The sequence below is a fragment of the Hippoglossus hippoglossus genome, chromosome 17 (genome assembly GCF_009819705.1).
Source record: "Hippoglossus hippoglossus isolate fHipHip1 chromosome 17, fHipHip1.pri, whole genome shotgun sequence".
NCBI classification, from domain to species: Eukaryota; Metazoa; Chordata; class Actinopteri; order Pleuronectiformes; family Pleuronectidae; genus Hippoglossus; species Hippoglossus hippoglossus.
Genome location: NC_047167.1, coordinates 8,329,669 through 8,345,398, shown reverse-complemented (window position 1 = coordinate 8,345,398; position 15,730 = coordinate 8,329,669). Strand labels below are relative to the sequence as shown.

At 43.6% G+C, this 15,730-nt stretch overlaps 2 protein-coding genes across 4 annotated transcripts in view; both read left to right on the top strand.

Moving 5' to 3' along the window:
- Window positions 1–1,079: 1,079 nt before the first annotated feature.
- LOC117778159 (phosphatidylinositol 3-kinase regulatory subunit gamma-like) lies at window positions 1,080–7,247 on the top strand. 2 transcript variants are annotated; one of them, XM_034613491.1, is made up of 10 exons: window positions 1,080–1,462; window positions 3,577–3,688; window positions 3,812–3,910; window positions 4,012–4,192; window positions 4,345–4,461; window positions 4,579–4,721; window positions 4,833–5,009; window positions 5,137–5,211; window positions 5,326–5,496; window positions 5,602–7,247. In XM_034613491.1, the coding sequence occupies exons 1-10, from the start codon at window positions 1,408–1,410 to the stop codon at window positions 5,873–5,875; spliced, it is 1,404 nt and encodes a 467-aa protein (XP_034469382.1). In that variant the 5' UTR covers window positions 1,080–1,407; the 3' UTR covers window positions 5,876–7,247. The 2 variants fall into 2 exon arrangements, with proteins under 2 accessions (XP_034469382.1, XP_034469381.1); XM_034613490.1 differs by having other exon boundaries at window positions 1,088–1,462; window positions 4,558–4,721.
- Window positions 7,248–13,644: 6,397 nt separating this feature from the next.
- Window positions 13,645–15,730, top strand: part of ipp (intracisternal A particle-promoted polypeptide) — a 31,604-nt gene continuing 29,518 nt past the window's right edge. For both annotated transcript variants that reach the window (XM_034613468.1, XM_034613467.1), the window contains exons 1-5: window positions 13,645–13,707; window positions 14,092–14,554; window positions 14,656–14,867; window positions 15,097–15,316; window positions 15,467–15,622. In XM_034613468.1, the coding sequence (XP_034469359.1) occupies window positions 14,191–14,554; window positions 14,656–14,867; window positions 15,097–15,316; window positions 15,467–15,622 (952 nt within the window). In that variant the 5' untranslated portion in view covers window positions 13,645–13,707; window positions 14,092–14,190. The remainder of the gene's footprint in view (window positions 13,708–14,091; window positions 14,555–14,655; window positions 14,868–15,096; window positions 15,317–15,466; window positions 15,623–15,730) is intronic.

The following is a 15,730-nucleotide window of genomic DNA, read 5'->3' as shown; positions in this document are numbered from 1 at the left end:
CATAAACGCCTGGACACCAACAGACACAGACCTCTGACCATGCAGGCCTTGTTTCACTCTCCCTGCAGCCATGGATGTCAGCTGGTGGAAGGGCCTCTGGTTGTTTAAATTTACAGCACAATGTCATTCTGTGTCATGAACGAGCCACAATGCACATATTCATCCAACGTAAGCACATAAGGTAATGGTGATGCTAAAACTCGGGTCATCTCCAGGGCAATGAGACTGAAACGGCAAATTGTCTTATCATTCAATAATCACTTCTCTATATGCGCTACATTCATTTGCAAGCCACTGATGTGTGCAGGTGTACACACACCTGCTTGAACCTATTGTGTCTTCAGCAGAATGATCTCACGGCAGCAATAATTAGCGGTGACAGTCAAGATGGCATTTTTGTTGCCGAACATGTTTGACAAGCTCGACGGGAATATAATGCACACTTGCCAACCCGGCAGGCTACTCTGTCGCCTCTTGCACAAAAGGGTCTGAGCCTGGTGCTGTCTGGGTGCCAGACACCTGAACACGGATTCATTATCATAAAACATGAAGCATGATGTCATCTATTCCAACCTGTTCTCTCACCAGTAAATTAGAGCACAGCTGGGGGAGGGGGGGTGGGGGGGTTGCAGAAACATGTTGTGTTGCCCATTTGTTTGAAATCTAAAAAAAAACGTATGAAGGTACAAGTGAGATAATATTTATTTTTTAGGATTCAAGTTAATAAAGTAGGTTTTTCCTTTCCATTCATGCCCTGCAAGGAATTTTTCAGCTGTTACAGTGCAGTCGGAGGAGAGCTGAATGAAACGGTCTGGGATGTACCATTCGAATCTAGGGGTTTGCTGATGTGTGATAAGCAACACATGTGCAAATTAAATTCACCAAATAAACTATTCGTCTGAGGATCCGACTCACTGAGGGTTTTCCTGTTGTTTAACTGTGTAACAGAAGCTTGGCTGGGTTTTCTTAACGTGATATAGAATTCTACGAAGAAAAGAACCCCCCCCCCCCCCTGTGGCATCAGAATGGACTGGGCCTAGATGATGTTACTTACAGCCCTTTAAAGTCGCACCATTTCCGAGATGAGGTAAAGTCGGGCTGACGCGCACAGACACAGGAGAAGAAGAAGAAGAAGACATGGACAATCTGCGCCTCCGAAGATTTAACAGAATCCCCTCTTAGACCGACTATGTTGAGGAACACATTTGGACGCCGGGATTTTTTAATGGACTTGCGATCGAAGGAGTTTTCTCTCTGTCCACATCTATGTCGGACGCGGTGCCTGCGAATGCACTGAAGTAGCCCGAATCGGTCATTAAACACAACGTGCACCCGTTTGTTGTTGTTTATCTCTCTATTGTGCTCGGAGACAACAGCAGCACCCTGGACTACTCGCGTGAAACAGGAATGGTTTATCCTCCCGAAGGTTTATTCTACATCGAAATGGATCAAGCGCCACCAGGTAAGTTTAGGGTTAAAAGCAGCCATTGTCTGAACTGCGGGGGGTCGGGAACCGTCTTATTCGGTTTTGTCTCATGACGCTGTTTGCTTTTTTTTTTCCGCTGCTGCCCGTGTCCTGCGGTGTCCTGTGGCAAAGTTGACACCTGACAAATGTCGTGTCGGCGCTGGTGGAGACGCTCTAATGGAGAGAGGCGCTGCGCTCCCCCGCTGGCATTGCCCAGGCATGCATAGCGCAATTCACTTTGCAATTACGTAATACCTTTCTGTGGAGCCAGGCGCAGCGGCTCCGTTTTCTTTTGTCCCGGCGCTTGTGACAAACTTCCACGGGAACACGCGGCGGCTCCGCGGCTCCTCGCGGGGGCAGCGGCGGCGGCGGCGGCGTCCGCGGGAGGGAGAATGGCGGCGTTTAGGAGCGGATAGAGCCGAGGCTGCGTTAATGAGCGCCGCATGAAACGAGCGCTTTGTTCTCCTCCTGCAGCCAGCCGTGCTTAATTTGTGCTGCTAGCTCCGAAAGTAGGCTAGAGGCGAGCGGACAGACAGACACAGACAGACAGACAGACAGCTCGTCTCATGACTTCACTTCACCGACGCTTTTTAAATCTACATCTGTCATTCGACCTGGGCCTTATTACATTGTTCCTACTGTCTATTACACTGTGTGATGCGGGCCTGTCATGTCTTGGTCTGAACAACTGTCTGGATACATTTATTTGACTGTTGCTATTTGCACCACAACTTTCACTCCTGTACATTCATTGTATTATTAAAGATATTTGTTAAATGCAATACAACATGAACTGGAGTGAATACTACTGACCCATCATAACAATATTATGATATATGTGTAAATATATATATATATATATACAAACAAACTACATTGTAACTGATTACTTATATAACCGATTATCTATATTTATTATGTAATGGATTACAATGTAGTTTGAAATGTGTAACAAATAAATGTTACATTTTTATAACCAAATTCGAGGATCATCTCTAAACATTACTATCCCCTAAACCTTCCCAGGCTCAGTATCCATTTTAAGTTCATTTTCTATTGTATTTAATCAACTGTAGTCATCTTGCACAATTAATATATGGGATCAGGAAAAAAATATAGCCTATAAATATAATTATTATTATTTCTCACTTTAATTACGTGGCTCTTGTCTATACTGGTGTGTGCATGTGGCTTTTGGAAGCCAGTGGAGTTTTCTTGGCAGCCGACAGAAAGGGGAAGGTGTGCAGATTTAATTTTGCTGAGCTCAGGAACCGCAGCTTTTCGTTTTTGTGCCTGCCACTGTGCTGCTGCACCTGCCTTTTGTTTATTTTAAGGTCAGAAAAAGGGGAGAGCGGATGGTGGGAGAAACCCACATTTTCTCCTCTCTGAGGGTGCTCTTGTATTTTCCCCAACTGCCTCATGAAAGGCACTTTTGTCCTGCAGTGAAATATATCGCCCTTCACCTCCTCTTGATGCGGTTTGCCTTCCTTTTTCATTTTTAGGGAAAACGCTTAGTAGTCCGGGCCAGACTTCAGATTATTATTTTTTCTCCTTGGAGGCTGATGGAAAACTTATGAGGATCTGTAAGCGTGCGATGATCACAGGATGGGAGGGGTGGTCCACGAGGCTCAAAATACAATTTATGGTCTATTTAATGCTTCACGTGCGATCCGGGGCACTGCCAAAGTTTAGGAACTGGACTTAAAACAACTTTGCCCCAGGCCAATTGGATGCCTTTATAATGAGGATATTTGGAAAATTACAAGAAAACATGTTTCACAGTTGTTGACTGATTGGGCTCATTAATGAGGAGTAACATTTCCTTTTTCAGTGCTGACCACATTTAAGATCTTGGTAATGATATGGCATGTGACACCTCATGGTAACATGTCTGGGCTTGTCCTCAGATCTTGACAGGCTCCTTACAGCCGAGGTGTGACAGAGAGAGTGTGTGCATCTGTTGTGGTGGGGATGGGAGGGGGGGGGGGGGGCAAACCACGAACACTGGTTTTATCTCATAGCAGTTATAAAACTGAATGGGTCATGTTTACAGCACTAAACTTGATAAGAAGCTATCGTCCTGATCCTTTGTATTTCGTTCTTGCCTGCAGCTCTGCCTCCCAGGTCAACAAAGCCAGTGTCTTCCACCATGAACAACAACTGCCTTTCACCACCTGCGTATTTGCTACAGGACGCTGAATGGTACTGGGGAGACATATCCAGGTAACCAACTGAAGCACCTTATCAAATATGCTGTCGTTCTTACAGTCTAATAAGTACATGCTGTTTGGTTGTTAAACACACTGGTATGTCAGATCCGTAAACTGTTAACTGATTCTCCCTCAGGGATGAGGTAAATGAGAAACTCAGAGACACGCCTGACGGCTCCTTTATGGTGCGTGACGCATCCACAAAGCTGCAGGGAGACTTCACGCTGACGTTACGGTGAGCAGAAGGAAAAGAGAGCTGCTGTTGAGCTGTCGCAAATGTAATCAAAACTTAGAATTTAAGCCAATGATCTAATTGTGGGATGTGCTGTTTCACAGGAAAGACGGGCACAACAAGCTGATCAAAATTTACCACAATGATGGGAAATACGGCTTCTCGGACCCCCTCACGTTCACTTCCGTGGTGGAGCTCATCTGGCACTATCAGCACCATCCACTGGTGGAATACAACGCCACACTGGATCTGATGCTCACCCATCCTGTGTCCCGTTTCCAGCAGGTTAGTTCCGACCATTATTATTCATCTTTTTCCAGTAATAACGTTGGTCAGTCTGCAAACTGGTTTGATATCTGAAGATAAGAGGTTTTTAATCCAGTAGATTATGAATTGTACTTGTTTAGTAAAGGGGATTTTTTTCTTTTTTACACTAGGTGAAAGAAGACAATGTCGACGTTGCTGGGAGAAAGCTGAAGGAGGTTCACTGTCAGTATCAAGAGAAGACAAGGGAGTTTGATTGTCTTTACGAGGCCTTCACCAAGACCTCACAGGTAGAAACTAACTTTCAAATTCACTTTGCTAATCTCACATTTCTAAACAAAGTAGAATTATTGTTAGTTATTGGTTTCCCTTGTTTTTTCTCAAAGGATGTATTCACTGTAATGCAGGAAATCCAGATGAAGCGCACCGCAATTGAGGCCTTTAACGAGACAATGCTGATCTTCGAGGAGCAGTGTCGTGAACAGGAGCGTTACGGAGAGGAGTTTGAAAGGAACAATCCGTCCGACGGAGCTGACACGGATCTGGAGAGGTACGTCACTACGTCATGGTCCAACAAATATGTCTCCACGTGGAGTTTAATGTAGAATGTAATGTAAACCTTGAACTCTGCCCATCGTGACCTTCACTTTCCCTTCTCTAGCTTTCTGATTAATTATGAGAAGCTCAAGTGTCGTCTCGGGGAGATCTACGACAGCAAAATCCACTTGGAGGACGACTTGAGAACACAGGTGGAGGACTACAGAGAGACAGACAGGAAGATGAACAGCTTGCGACCTGACCTTATCCAGCTACGCAACATCAGAGACCAGTACCTCAAGTAAGCAGCGGCACAGTATTGTTTGTCGTCTCCGTGGTATATCACTTAAAGCAAATTAAGGGAAGAAATGTACTGTAATCATTTCATGTTAGAATTAAGCATTCTTCTTCTACTCTTTGCATTGCAGCTGGCTTAATCACAAAGGCGTACGGCAGAAACGCATAAACGACTGGCTGGGGATACAGAGCGACAGCCTCGATGAGTACGTACCAAGCATTTTGCATCTAGAATCAACATTGAAGAATGAGATGAATAACCTCTACATGAAATGCAGAATTGTAGCAGGGGTGTTAACGTGTGATTTTTGTTGTTGCAGCACCTACGTGTTGAAGGGAGATGAGAAGAACTTGCCACATCAGGAGGAGACAAATTGGTTCGTTGGTGAAATGAGTCGGACGCAGGCAGAGGAGATGCTTCAAAGCAAAGCTTGCGGAACGTTCCTGATCCGTGAGAGCAGCAAACAGGGATGCTACGCCTGCTCCGTTGTGTGAGTATCCTAATGGAATAAAGAATGGATGAAGATGAATATTAAAAGATGGTGAAACTGTGTGACAACTCATTGACAGGATCTTTTCTTTTCTATTTATTTTAGTGTGAATGAAGAAGTGAAGCATTGCATGATCTACAGCACACCGCACGGATACGGCTTTGCTGAGCCCTACGACGTCCACTGCTCACTGAAAGACCTTGTCCTGCACTATCGCCTGCACTCTTTAGCGCAACACAATGACGCCCTGGACGTTCGGCTGTCACATCCAGTGCACGCCAAAGCCGCAGCCACGCCTTCTCCACATATAGAGGAACGCAAACTCTTACAAACTCCAAAACACACATCGGGGCTCCCACCTGCAGCTCCAGAAATGTAATCCAACGGAGGGAGAGACAAAAGGACATGTTTACTGTATCCTGCGAGAACGACTGCATCGAGGTGCATTGTGTAACATTTTGCACTACAGTGATTCCATCGGTTTTTGTGAATGAGATTTCACAGATTGAAGTGGGACCGGAACTTGAATGTCAGCTTGAACTTTTCTTTTTCTTTTTGTTTTCAAAGAGACTGTTTAAGCTTTCAAGAAAAAATAAATTTGTACTTCATTTATTGCCGTTTGTTTAGTGGACACCTTTAGTGGGGATGTTTGACGACCAGAAAATTGCTCACTAACGTCAGGTGCTGCACCTTTGTTTGACTTCAACTTTTTACAGCTCGAGTTGATGTTGCAAGAGATGTCCTTTTGCATAGTTCAAACGAATTCAGTTGTGAAAATCTGACCAGTCCGTTGGATATATATTAGGTTACGACTACTTTTTGTGAGAGGAGTAGATGGGGATGTAAACAGGCTGATTCCGTCATGGTGGACCGACAATTATTGGATAAATGCCAGATGTGAATATGTGAAACGTCATGGGACACCTTGACAATTGGCCCCTTTCTTAATAGACATTCATATACAGTGGATAATTATGTAGCATTAACATCCTGTAGAATACCATTGTAAGAGCATACTCAATGTTATATCCATTGACCAAAGCACTTAATAGTGAGCAAATCTACATCCCTGTTTTAGTCCGGTAAAATGCATTTGGGCGAGGGGAGGGCAATTTATGTACACCTGCTGATGTGCTGATCAAAACATAATCTGAAGTACTGTATGATATATTCTGTTACTCAAAGAAGTATAAGCTTTTTGTATTCTATATATATTTTTTCTATAAATATGCCACAAGATGAAAGCTTGAAGAAAGTGCAATCCAACAGTATTTCTATTGTTGCAATGTATGACGATGATGATGGTGGTGAAGGTAATGCTGTTATGAGAGGTTGACATTTGCCACACAAAAAAATGCACTCTCTTTGGTGGTGTCAGTGTGATGTGGCCTCCGATGTTTGTGTGAACTGCCAGAGGTCCGGACGTGTCCTGCCTCCATTACTTGAACTGTGGCATTGCTCAAGCTATGAATGTTTTTACATGACATGCAGCCTACATAGCTTAAGAGGAAAGGAATCCATGTTGAACTTGGCACATTTTTCAAGTTTGAGGACAATAGATACTCTGTACAGAGAAACTGTAAAATGTATTTCTGAGGCTGGTTTATGGAAGGAGGGTGATTAAGCCTCTTTATGAAAATATAACTCCACTGGGGGATTGAGGAAACTCCTCGGGTGAAGCTAAGCAATGTGAGATCCTGACCTTTTTTCTTGCTGAAAGACAATAAACTGATGAGGGTTTTGTCAACTTACATCATCTGTTGGGTTTTTTTTCACAGTCAAGTGCTTAAACCAAAGTGGCACTTTCTAATCATTTACGATTGCCCTGTCAAGGATTTTAGAAGCTCTTTTAGTTACTTTTACCTGCACCAAGGACGTTATGATTTCATCTGCGCTTGTTTGTTGGTCTTTTGTCTGTCTTTAGTTGGCAGCAATACGCGACAACTGCAAGACTGCATGAAAAATAAAGTGCGAATCCAGGATTCTTTTTTACTTTTATTCTTCAGATAGAGTGGTTTTCAGTATTTTCGTTGGGAATAATTTATGATTTAGCTAACTAACGTTCACAAAACAAAGCTAATTTGGTGAAAATCGAAATGAAAATTTGGACCTAGTGAATTTATATGTAGTTTTATTAGGGATAAACCTAATTTGTTAGTTCCATGATTACGCTCAAACTACTGGGCTCATTTTCAGGAATTTTGGAGAATTTGGAGCTGATCCAGAATCCAGGAATTTGTTTCCACTTTCTTCAACATTACAAGACATTTCTCGACATTTCCACTGTTTTCCTTGGGAATAATTCATGCATCTTGACGGGGAAAAAAATCTGGCACATTTTGGGAACTGTTTTCTATGAGTGTGTTCAATCTGGTGCAGCTTGACTGAATTTAAGGAGACTGTTGGGCCTTGGCAAAGGTACACTCTCTACTTAGTGCCATTCTAGTTTTTTACAAGTAAGATTTCCATTTTTATTACATGCGTAGAGAGAATAACCAAATACAAGGCACAGAAAGTCAAACTAGTTTTCTAAAAAGGCATCATCTCTACAAAAAACATTGTTCTCTGATGAGCTTATTCTCAGGGTAAGAGAGGAGGCAGCGAGGGTACTGGAGGACACAGCGAGGACAGATGGAAGAGAAAGGAAGCGATAAAGACAATAGCAGGATATGTGCAGGCCCTTTCCCCTGCTCGGCCTGGCACGCCGTTGGCAGTGTGAAACCTACTTTGCTGGGAACATGCAATATTTTTTTCACGCTCCTGTGAAAGGAATGCAGCCCAACTGTAAACATCTGATACCAGCCAGCTCCAGAGCAACTTGAGTTTTGTCTCCAGAACTTTTATTGCACATTCAACACGGCTATTGGTAATTGAATGAATGTGTTCCAGCTCCATCTACAAACTTTGGCACTCAGTGGGCACTGATTACGATAATAATGAAGATGACCCAGGGTAACACCACCATCGGCCCATCCGTGACCACAGCAACAGGTGGCCTCTTCCAACCATCACATAACTGCTTTAGGTAGGGGATTAATGAGGTGCAGAGGGCAGGGATGTACTGGGGGAGAGTCTCAGTTCCAGGCCGCGGATTACTCCCTCTTACCTGTGTCAGCACAGGAAGCTGGTGGACAGGACAGGACAGGACAGGACAGGGCAACATGCGTGCGTGCGCTCCTGCTCAGGACGGACCAGATGCAGGGGAGATATAGACACACAGGACAGGCTGTACCTAAGTCACCCCTCAGCTCTGCAAAAAAAAAAGAATAAAAAAAAAGGCAAGGAGAGAGTGGGTAGAGAAAGTGTGTGTATGGGGCAGACACATAGACAGGAAAAGAGGAGGGAGAGGAAAGAGAAGTGCATGTACGCCAACTCCTGCACAGGATATAAAAGAAAATGAAGGCTGGAGAAGGTCAACCTGGGCTTTTCCTACATTTCCTCCACACTCCTCCACCTGGCTAAACCCCCACAGCTATTTGCTATTACAGCACTTTAGCCAACAATGCTAACTCTTAGTTTCCCTCTAACTCCTCGAGTATTGACTTTTAATCTATGTAACCGCCCCCCCTCTCTCTCTCTTTTTCTTACTCTTTCTTTCCTCCCCCCCCCTTCTCTCTCCCTGCCAACAGGCCTCATTCGTGGAGCTTGCTCGTTTAAATTCATAGTAATTTAGCTTTATGGTTCTCCATTTAAATAAGTCCTGGCTGCTGCTGCTGCTGGGAGGAGGAGGAGGAGGAGGAGGAGGAAGGGGGAGGCAGGACGAATTACCTTTAGAGTCACGCCTAAAACACACACACTCACTCCATGAATTGTCTTACACACACGCACGCACACACTCCATGAATTGTCTCTCTCTCACACACACACACACACGCACACACTCCATGAAATATCTCGCACACACACACACAGTCCATGAACTGTCCCGCACACACACAAAGTCCATGAACTGTCCTGCACACACACACACACTTACTCCATGAATTGTCTCGCACATACACGCGCACACACACACTCACTCACTCCACGAATTGTCTCACACACACGCACAGGTTTTCGCTTTCAGTTTCTGCCGCAGCCAATCGCGTCTCTTCTTCCCCTCTGTCTCCGTCCGCCACCGCCGTCTCCACGCTACGCGCTCGGCCAATGGGCGCCCGGGAACGTGCCGCGCTCCAGCCAATCCGCGGCCAGTTGCTATGTCGGAGGCAGAATCGATAAGGGAGACATTTTTTCTCTCCCTGGCTCTTTTACTGGTGGCTCACATTATAGCTGCTTTATAGGCTGAGGGCAAGACTGTGTTTCCTGCCAAGCAGCATCTCTCCTCCGGACTGAGCCATTAAACACGTCTCCCAGAGTTTTGCAGAAGAAGCCTCTCTCTCTCTCTCTCTCTCACTTGACCAGAAGTAAAAAACCAAACAAAGCACGTGTCTGTGTGTTCTGTGTGTTTTTTTTTATAAATGCATGAATTTATCTATTTATCTTACAACGTATCCCTTGAAGGTATTTAAAAGCTACAAAAGTATCCTGGGACTTTTTTTTTTTTACAAGCCTGGGGGGAGATAGCAAATGTTAAACTCATCAGACAAGTTTCAGACAGAGAATGGTGTTGACAAAGTTTTACATGATCCCCTTTTCTTTGCTGTGCTGCTACAATGAATATTGTACACCAAGACAAAATATTTAGGATAATAATTAAGTCCCTGGGGGACGTTAGGTCATATGTCCCTCGGTGGCCCAATTGAATCATGTCTGAGGTTTCTTTCTTTTGTGAATTATGATAAGGTGCAGTCATTATTCGAGTTGCATCTTGCAAGTTGTATTTTTAAATCGACTAAAATCCATCCATCCATTATCTATATGGCTTATCTTACCCTTGTGGGTTGCTGGTCTTGGAGGAAGACAAAGAAAACACAGAGAGAGAACATACAAACTCCACACAGAAAGGGTCCTATAGCCAAGCCAAGGCTGAGGTGAAACTGAGCCAGCTCTTGTATAAGGGGATGACATACTACTATTTGATGACAAACCATTCAGGAGACAATGCCAGGCCAGAACCTCGACCAAATCAGACTTGCAGACACCAGTTTCTAGGCACGAATGGAAAATGATTCCAACAGGTAGAGCAGTAGGACAGTGCCACTTTGGATAAACGCCCAACAGTGTGCATGATTTCCTCTTAAGAGAACCAAAGACACACCATAATATGTCGTGCTTCTATTACTGCTTCTAGACCTCCGTGTCTCTCGAGCACTCTGTCTCGTTTCAGAAGTTCAACTCCCAAATAGATGGCATATGGCCAGCAAACCCATGTGGCACAGGACTGACAGATACTGGCTGCAGGGCAGATGGCAAGGAGGCTTCAGAGTTCAAATCAGAAACCAGCTCAGTCTGAAAGCATTACACTGTATGTACACTGCAGGGGGGGGCACTCAGCCAAGATAAGCACAGGTTACAAGTCCTGTCAGGTGAGGACTAGGGCCTCATCTGGTTATATCAGAAAAGACGTCAACAATGTGCAAAAAGAAGGAAAATGTGTTATTAAGACAAAATAAAATACCCTCAGAGTTCTACAGTGCAAGGCTATGGAAACAATGGTAAAATCTAGTCTCACAGAGTGTTTGAATTATTTGTTTTGCATTATCTTGTATGATTTAAAGCAAATTAAAGCGCCAGCAAACTCTGAACTCCACCAACTCCCACAGGAACCCTCAAGCTGTCAGTTCTGTCTCATGATGTTTTTCTTTCCTGGTGAAAGCGATGTCTGGCCAGAGGAAAGAGCCCCGATGAAAAAAAGTCTGACTCTACCCTACACTTAAAACAGAACGGTAATTACGGCAGCGACCACTTTCCATAGGATGACCCTCGCACTATTTACTTTTTCTCCCACTACATGGAGAGAGTCTGCGAGCAAGGAAAACACCCTGCTTGCCATCACCGGAAAGGAGAGATTTGATGATCAGTGAAAAATAATTATCGTGCTCTTGACAAGCAAAAACATGGAGAGAGAAAAATGAGGGACCACAGATGTGCATGACAGCAACAAAAAAAAGGCATAATCACACTGTAACAGAACCATTTTCACCAAATGAAGTCTGTGTCACGACATTCAAGTTCATTTAGAAACCTCACCTACTTATTCAAACCTGTTTTACAAGTGGCACCTGTCCAGGCAGCAGCATTAGGAACAAAAGACAAAGAAAAAGACACACTTTCATATTGCAAATCCAACATATTAAGATCTTACACTAGAAATAACACATGGGGAGACTGTAACTAATGTAATGTATTTAGCAGAAGTTGCTAATAATTAAACATTGGATAAATTAAGACTTCTGCTTAAAAGTTGTTATCTGTTTTTTTTAACCACCGTCTGATGAACATATATGACCAAGCTGAAATCACAGAGAACATGTATGTTCCTCAGCAGCGTGTGTCATCCGTTCATTGAATAGAGGCTGTTGTCACACTTCAATGAAATGCCAATGATGCTCTTGAATTGCAAAGGAGCCCTGAACAGCTCACGACTGCTAAAAATACATAATGTGACAAACACACATCTCAGCTTGGCGTGGAAAGTAATTGTGTGAGAAAAAGGCATTTGAGGACGAAAACCTTTGCTTTTCTTATAAAAGTGTAGATATTGGATTCAAAAAGATATAATTATAAGTGGCAAAAGCTTATATGTTGAAGTATCGCAAAAAAATAAGAAATGCCAAACTCTCAGCACTACACTCAGTAGTGTTGCCCTCAATATATTTTCTTTTTTATATTTGATAGTTACAAATTGTTAACTGGTTTGCAGGGTGCCATCATTGTTTTGTTTTCTGCTCTAGGATAAACAAGTAAAAACTCTTCCACTCTAGCTTCTTTCAAATCTCTTCTTAGAACCTCTTTTCTCTTTCTAAAAGCTTTTGGAATTATTTGATTTCTATTTATTCATACTGTTTTTATTTGTTTTTATTTTTGTTGTATTCATTTTACTGCTTTATCTCTTGTGTGGCCAATGTCCTTTCAGTCAACTGCTTTGTCTGGTTTTTAGTTTTGTTGGGTTTTCTTCTTCTTGTTAAGCACATTGTACCATTGTTAAGAAAAGTACTGAGATAAGGTTTATTATTTTAAGTTAGTATTTGATATTTGCTGCAAAGACGGGAAACATTACTGTGATAAGGAGCATGCATTTTTAAAGCTGAGTCCAGAGGGTCAGCTCTGCCTCATATTGGATTAATAAGAGGCCATTTAAGTTGTGTGCAATAAGCTAATTGTCCAGCTGAGATAATGGTCATACTAGATGCCCTTTAGGGAAATAAGACACACTTAATAATACAGACCAATGAGAGGGAGACCCAAGCAAATTGTGTATCTCAGATGGTGGCCAGGTTAGCCCCAGGATCATCTCAAACATTAGCACAACAGCACGTTGTGTGACACATTGAATTGGCAGCAAATAAAAGTCTTGTGACAGATGTTACAGGACTTGAATTTCAAGTGTGTGACAGATGATCTTACTGGACGTTACAGTTATTAACCCAGATATTTTAGAGTGCCGGTCAGAGGCCGGCCTCTTTTTACTTCACCTCGGTACAAGAGGAACAGACTGGTTTAATGAGCCCTGGTCAGTGCTCCAGCTCTGAAACATAATCACAGGCTTCCAACATAATATTTAAACTAATTTGATACAAAGCTACTGATTAAACAGAACCTGGACAACCCACTGTCTAAGAGTATACTCTGGTCTGGTTGGCTCGGTCAAGGCCTCCGGTGGAAGTCTTTGCAGCCAACATGCTGGAGGATAGCTCCATCTAAAATTACCTTTGTGCTGGGGGCTGACATGGTAAAAATACTATGATCATTCACATGGGAGCTTTCTGGGCTTTCTTGTCAGGGACTTACATATGTTTGGCTGCTTGTTCGGGCCAAGACTGCCACCTGGTGTCAAAGCTCAGCGTGTATTCCCACAAAAAAAGCTTATAATAACATAAAATAACAAAAATAAAACTCATCAAGTATGATTATTAAATAAAAAAGTGTTTCCCAAAAACAGAAAACCAGACCTTTAACCATAGGAGTTCACAGAATATGTTATATTCACTGGTATTGATTAGTTATGACTGGAGGTGAAAGCTGCCAGGCCTGAGTAGTCGAGTCAGAGAAGAGGATTGACACTCTGCAGGGCAGCGGAAGTTGCCTCCATCCTCATCGGCAAACTTATGGGTAAGTTGCAGCTAAAACAATGTAGCATTAGGTGTTTCTGTGCACAAGTCTTTGTGGTTATCAGTGAGGTGGGAGTGTGGGGGAGGGTTGGCTGAGCTGTCGAGTTGTTTGTTGTCGTTCTACCGTGTTTTTGTTGAATATATAAACCCCTCTGTTTGCTAGCATGCCCGGCTAACGGCTACTGGGGGTGTGTTTTTACAGATAACACAGTAACAATAGGAAGGACAGCAAGTTTTATTGAAATGCTCCGGTGTTTTTTTAACATGAGGCAGTGGAGTCAAACACCGCGTGAAGCTGTGTGGTGCACTGCTTTCAGAGATTTGTTGTTGTTACACAACAGTTGTTTTTGACTCTGTGTGTGTGTTGTTGTGTTTGTGCGGTCAGATCATGTGTCTTTCAGGGCTGCTGTGGCCTGAGGATCTCTAGAGAGGAGGGTTTTGGGATCCTGGTCTCCATGGTAACACTGTCCCGGCCCCAGCTGCTATGTCCTCCGTCTCTTTGTCAACATCCCCTGGTGGTGGTGGTGGTGGTGGTGGTTGTGGTATTGGTGATGCTGCAGCTGCCATGGCAACCCAGGGATTGGAGCAGGCTCTGCTGGCCTCAGACCGCTACGCCAGACTCATCCTGGCCCAGATGAACAAAATGCGGCTCCGCACTGACTTCTGCGACGTGGGGCTGAAGGTCGGCGGCCGGGTCTTCAGGGTCCACCGGCTGGTGCTCGCCGCCAGCAGCCCATACTTCTCTGCCTTGTTCTCTGGGGGGATGAGAGAGGCGGATAAAGAGGAGGTGCAGATCCTCGGTGTGGAGACTGTAGTCTTTGAGGTTTTGCTGGACTTCATATACACAGGTCTGCAGCGGTCCCGACATTTCACCACTGTCTTCAATACAATCCGTTTAGTTTTGTACCATTTTTCTCAGTGGAAATGTTTACTCTCTTTTTTTTGTCAGGCGTGATCAGCGTGACTGTGGAGAACGTTCAGGAGCTCATGGTTGCAGCAGACATGTTGCAGCTGAATGAGGTGGTGTCTGTCTGTGGAGAGTTTCTCAAGGGCCACATGGACCCGTCCAACTGTGTGGGCATCTTCCAGTTCTTGGAGCAGATAGCCTGCATGGACATGCTGGAGTTTACTGAGAACTACATTCATGTTCACTTCCTGGAGGTATGGACGCAGAAGGGTCACTGTATTCAACTTTCTAAATGGTTTACCAGTAAATTAAAGTTAGTTAGTTAGTTAGTTAGTTAGTTAGTTATTTTCTGGTCTTATTTCACAGTAAAACACCATCAGCATCTTATCAGAATTGCATTGCACCATGTATGTTGGTAAAAGCACTTCAGCTCACAATGTAATTTTTTTGTTTAATGCTTACAGACTGCTTTGTTCCCTGTAGGTCTGTGTTACTGATGAGTTCAGGGGCCTGTCGAAGGATCAGTTGGTCAGGCTGCTGCGAAGTGAGGAGCTGAGGATTGAGGATGAGTACCAAGTATTCACCGCAGCCATGGACTGGGTTCTTCAAGATGTGGCAAAGAGGAAAAAATATGTAGTGGAGGTGCTGGAGCCAGTCCGCTTCCCTCTGCTCTCCCCACAGAGACTGTTCAAGTACATAGAGGGTAAGATAGAGTGAAAATTTACATTCCGGTTTCATATTCCATATATATCTACGTTCAATATAATGTGTTAGAATTGAAAACAACATAAAGAATATATTGGAACCAAACCCTCACAGTGAACCCTGTTTGCCCTTTTGTCTCTCCACACAGGTATTACTGATTTTAGCCTGAGGGTGGCACTGCAGACTCTGTTAAAGGAATACACTGAAGTCACAAAGTCTCCCAAAGAGAATAAGATGTACAGTCAGCTTCAACCAGCCAAGATGAGACCCAGAAGAAAAGCCAGGAAATACCTCTATGCCATAGGTTCCGTATTAAATCATTTTCAGCATCATAAACATGAAGTGTGGTGAATGTAGAAAAAAATTCCTTTGAGTTTTTACAATAACAAATGTCAGAAATTCCATCTGCATC

Bases quoted from the DNA above. Each gene is read 5' to 3' on its own strand.
- LOC117778159 (XM_034613490.1), top strand. From the start codon at position 1,408: ATGGTTTATCCTCCCGAAGGTTTATTCTACATCGAAATGGATCAAGCG. The intron at 5,010-5,136 runs GTAAGCAGCGGC...TTTGCATTGCAG, and splicing joins ATCAGAGACCAGTACCTCAA to CTGGCTTAATCACAAAGGCG. The intron at 5,497-5,601 runs GTGAGTATCCTA...TATTTATTTTAG, and splicing joins TGCTACGCCTGCTCCGTTGT to TGTGAATGAAGAAGTGAAGC.